The 4,561-nt window shown below is 38.5% G+C and overlaps 1 protein-coding gene across 1 annotated transcript; it reads left to right on the top strand.

The window, feature by feature from the left end:
- Positions 1-5: 5 nt before the first annotated feature.
- On the top strand, positions 6-1,258 carry LOC107274355 (probable cytochrome P450 6a20; the record flags this gene model as incomplete). The annotated part of the gene is given in 3 exon segments (XM_015753405.2): positions 6-227; positions 405-656; positions 834-1,258. A coding segment is annotated over 1 exon segment (203 nt), but the record flags the coding sequence as incomplete, so codon positions are not given.
- Between the last annotated feature and the right edge of the window lie 3,303 nt (positions 1,259-4,561).

Here is a 4,561-nt window from a genome sequence, read left to right as displayed (position 1 = left end):
TGCAGAAATCACGGACGCACTTCTTACCGCCCAGGCTTTTGTTTTCTTTGCTGCCGGATTTGAAACTTCTTCAACAACCATGAGCAATGCTTTGTACGAAATGGCACTTCATCAAGAGATGCAGGATAAGCTTCGCCAAGAGATAAAAGAAGAGATCAAAAAGAACAACGGCGAATTGACCTTTGAAGGCGTAAAGAATATGCAGTAGCTCGATATGGTATTTAAAGGTGAATAAAGTTTATTCTGAAGTCATTCAATTTTTAGGGACGATCGCATGGAACGTGCGACAGTTTCTTACGCATTCGTCGTCGCAGAAGCAACAAATGCATGAGGTGCTGTCGCATGGTTGAAGCGATCGGCCGTTGGGGTGAACCTGTTTTCAACTGCTTTTTTTATTTTAATAGAAACTATGAGGAAATATCCACCTGCAGCATTAGTAGCGAGAGAGTCGTCTCAACCGTACACATTTCGCGAAACCAAGATTACAATTCCCAAGAAATTGCAAATTTTTATTTCGATTCTTGGATTACATCGTGATCCAGAAATATATCCTTCTCCGGAAACTTTCGATCCGGAAAGATTCACCGAAAAAGCCATTGCTGCCCGACATCCAATGTACTATCTACCATTTGGCGATGGTCCTAGAAATTGCATTGGTAAATACTTTTTTTTTCAATTCCTCAATATAAAATTTGAAAATATCTTAAATTTCTTCCAAATGATTAGGCTGTCTCATAACATCCTAATATTACACGTATAATCTGAATGTTCTCAAATATTTATTTCAATAACTAATTACAATAGATATATTAAAGTATCCTATTATTTTACAGGCGCCAGATTTGCCTTGTATCAATCAAAAGTAGGCTTGATTAAGTTTTTGTTAAGGCACAAAGTAAATATATGTGATAAAACAAAAGTTCCCTACGAGATTCATCCAAGAGCTGCCATTCTGTCACCAAAGGATGGTATTTACGTGAAAATATCAACAGTAAGCGTATAGCGATATATTAAAGTTCTATTACAAGGAACAGAATTTTATTAAATGCGATACCATCATAAATGACAATGTCTAAGACGTATTGTAGAGGCGAGAATAAAGGTTGTTTTCTTATTACATATATTAATATTAAAAATGTCTCCCTCATTGTACAGTGGATACACGCTGTATGACATTAGTGTTGAATTAATATAGGAAAAAGTGTATTTATTAAAATAAAAAGCAGGTAAGAATTTCGACTAGCGCCTGTCTACCAAATACTTTTCTATATGTAATCAATATACGTATGCAGTAAAAGAATCTAAAAGAAGAAACGGTTAACCGTTTATTGCACACAAAATTGTTAAGTATATAAACAAATAAAAATTACACTAGGTAATCTCATATCTAACATACTTTTCTGTTCACATTGAAAAAAAATTGAACACTATTCTAATACTGGAACCATACTTCTGTTTTGCATGGAAACAAACACAAAAGATAGCTGTTATTTAACTTAAGCAAGAACGGATCAGTATTATTTACAGTTGATATTGTAGATTGTAGAGGCCCCAAGTCTTGTAAACCTCTTGTGAACGTAGATAATATTTTGAAAATCATCATGACAAATGAAACCCGACAAACTCTTTCGCAGATGATATTTCAACGTAAGACGGGATAGAGAATTGATAGATCTACAAAGTTACCTCAAAACACAGGTTGGTCTAAATGTATTGCTACACGCGTAACATTATGACTTTAGGTGGTTACTTCAGTAGACAAAATTCAAAAACTAACTTTTGCTATGCAAATGTATTGTTCAGTGGGTTATAGCAGGTTTTTTATCGAAATTTCAATATTGTTAATCAGTCCATTACTGACATATTGTCTTCTAAAGTTGTCCTGTTTAGATCGTAAATATAAGAAAAGCATTCGGGACAGAATTAAATTGCATCGGTGCTTCTAAAAACAATGTCCAACAGGGAAAACGATTGTGATATGCATGAGGTGATAGTCACAGATCAGCTTGTCAGTGGCTACTGCAGTGGGAAAAAGATACAATCGCATGACACGACTGTCAATCTACAACAGGGATTTTGCGTGTATAGAGTGAAGGTTGATTCTATGATATGACTGTTTCTTGTGGTAGTATGCACTATGAGTAGGAAGTAATGGGAATGTGAACATTGAGGAGAGTGCTGATGTAACGATAGAAGGAAGAAATAAGAGAGGTTTAGTTTGTTTCAGTAACGGTTTGAAAAAGTCCGCATTTCGTGTTCTTTACGCACTTAGGAGATTTTATTCGTTTCTATTACTTTTGTTGCTGGCCTCATTTTCAGCATACTGTACGTTAGCTGGTCCAATGTACTTTATCGTAGCTCTTGTTGAATACATTTTCCTTTTCGCAGTATCGCATTATTCAATTATATTATTTAGTTAGATATAACTACTCGTGTTTATATGTATAACAATTTAACGAAATCAGCGCAAATTGATCTAATATTTAAACACTATATTCAAATTCGTTGAACTGGTCTTTGAAAAAGCAGAGAAATCATGTTTCTCATTGGTCACATAATAAAACTGGTCTATACGCTGTAACGTATTTTCTTAACTCGACACCGATAGCGCAAAATCCGAGAACTAACTATCTACGAGAACTAACCTACGTTACCTTCGGCCGTCCACCTTTTGCTCATGCATCGGCAAACTAGGCGGACGCCAGCCAATTATTTTGTTACTGGGAACTGACAAGCCGATATGACCTGGGAGTTTGGGTGGAACAGGCCCAACTCCGCCAAAATGAGAGCTCTGACGGAACCTATCAGAAACTGCGATAACTTAACGGATCCTGTCGATTTTTGGGGTCGCGTAAAACCGAGAAGTGTATCCAGAGGACACTCAGGTGGCCACTGCAATAGGCACTACACCTCCGGAACACACTCAGAAAATCCACAGAATTTCCCGGATATCGCGACAGCAACGCGAGAACCACACAGGCGGGAACCTTCGATATCATATTGAAACACAGCTAGAAAAACTATCAACAGATAACACGGGAGCTGGAGCCAGCTCGTGACACCTCCGTCGGTGCTCCGAGACACACTGCCTTGACAATGGCCAAATTCGAGAACTAATCACTCTGATTGGTCAAGGCCGATAACTCTACCATTCCGTCGAGTCGTCCCTTTAAACCAAATCGAGAGCGTTTCTTAGCGAATCGGTATGTAACAACTGGAGATCCTCCATGGCCGCTTTCCCAGGGCATCGGGCAACAGCTGGGCACCACATCCTTAACTCGGGTCAGGGGATTCTTCCCCTGCCCTTAATCGTATCAAAACTATATCTTCGCCCGCTCTGCAGCCCTTGGCCTCTCTCCAGCGGGGGCCCAGTATTTCACCCGGGCTTCTGCCGGTCCGTGGAGACGTCTCCGTCGGGTACTCTCCTCTGCCGGGCAACTCGGTACGTCGAGACTATCTCCCCACGGCAGATTCGAGCACCTAGACCTCGACTAAACTATATACAATGCTCCGAGAACTTTGGCGTAACTTGACGAATCAACCCGAGAGCGTAGCTTTTGAGCAAGGTAGCGGACTCGAAGAAAACCAGAGGATGAGAATGTTATCTGAATCGATAGCCGACGCCTTGTGATCATGAATCGAAAAATCACTTCACACACATACGTAGTGCAAAATATAGTGAAGACAGCCTTATAAGTACTAGCCCATAAAGCTTCAAGTCATTGCTCTGTTGATGACAGTTCGATAAGGCCATTTTCGAAATCAGTCCGATGATGGGTCAAAAGTAATGTAATTGGAACAAACTCGATTAGTGGAATCGTCCAGCGCCTTTGTTTATACTGCAACTATTATTTTTCGTGGGGCGCCTTAAAAATTTGTACCTCAAAAAACTGTGTGTTTCCGTATGATATGTCAGGTTTATTATTTTGTAGTACAGTTGGACTATTGGAGGATTACAATGACCTAGTACACACCACTGAATGTGCATACTAAACCCAATGTTACCACTAACTATTCGCTATAATAAATAATGTTGTTTTCGTAGTAATTTTCTTTTATTTTTCTAGCAGCACATATTTAGTAACACTCTTTAATTATGAACGACATATTAGAAAAAAACATGAACGTTACATCAAGAGACTCGGTCGAGTCTCTTCGGATTTTCCATAATACACTTTGAGGATTACGAAAAAAGGTGGACCATCAAAAAATACTTACGCGTAAAAGAACTACGTCAAACACAGGAGTGCTGCGTATTCCTCTAATAAAAAGTATTGATATCAGATAATGGAGACCAAGTACATAAGTCACTACATGTTTGCGTATTATATGATCTAGCACTGGCCCATCGTTTTAATTGTATTTTCAAAATTTCTTATAACGTTTTCACTACTCTTTTACATTACTACTGCTTCCCGTAGTCGATTATGATTTAATGGTCATTTAATAATTAATAAAACTTTAGGTGATTCCTTATTGTGTACTACTTGGCGGGTTCGTGCATTTCTTGACACAAATTTGCGTTCATTATGCCAGTCATTAAACTCAAAACCAATGTCAA

This window comes from Cephus cinctus, unplaced genomic scaffold (assembly GCF_000341935.2).
Source record: "Cephus cinctus unplaced genomic scaffold, Ccin1 Ccin1_scaffold2796, whole genome shotgun sequence".
Lineage (NCBI taxonomy): Eukaryota > Metazoa > Arthropoda > Insecta > Hymenoptera > Cephidae > Cephus > Cephus cinctus.
The sequence above is the reverse complement of the archived record's forward strand: the minus strand, read 5'-3'. Positions and strand labels throughout refer to the sequence as shown.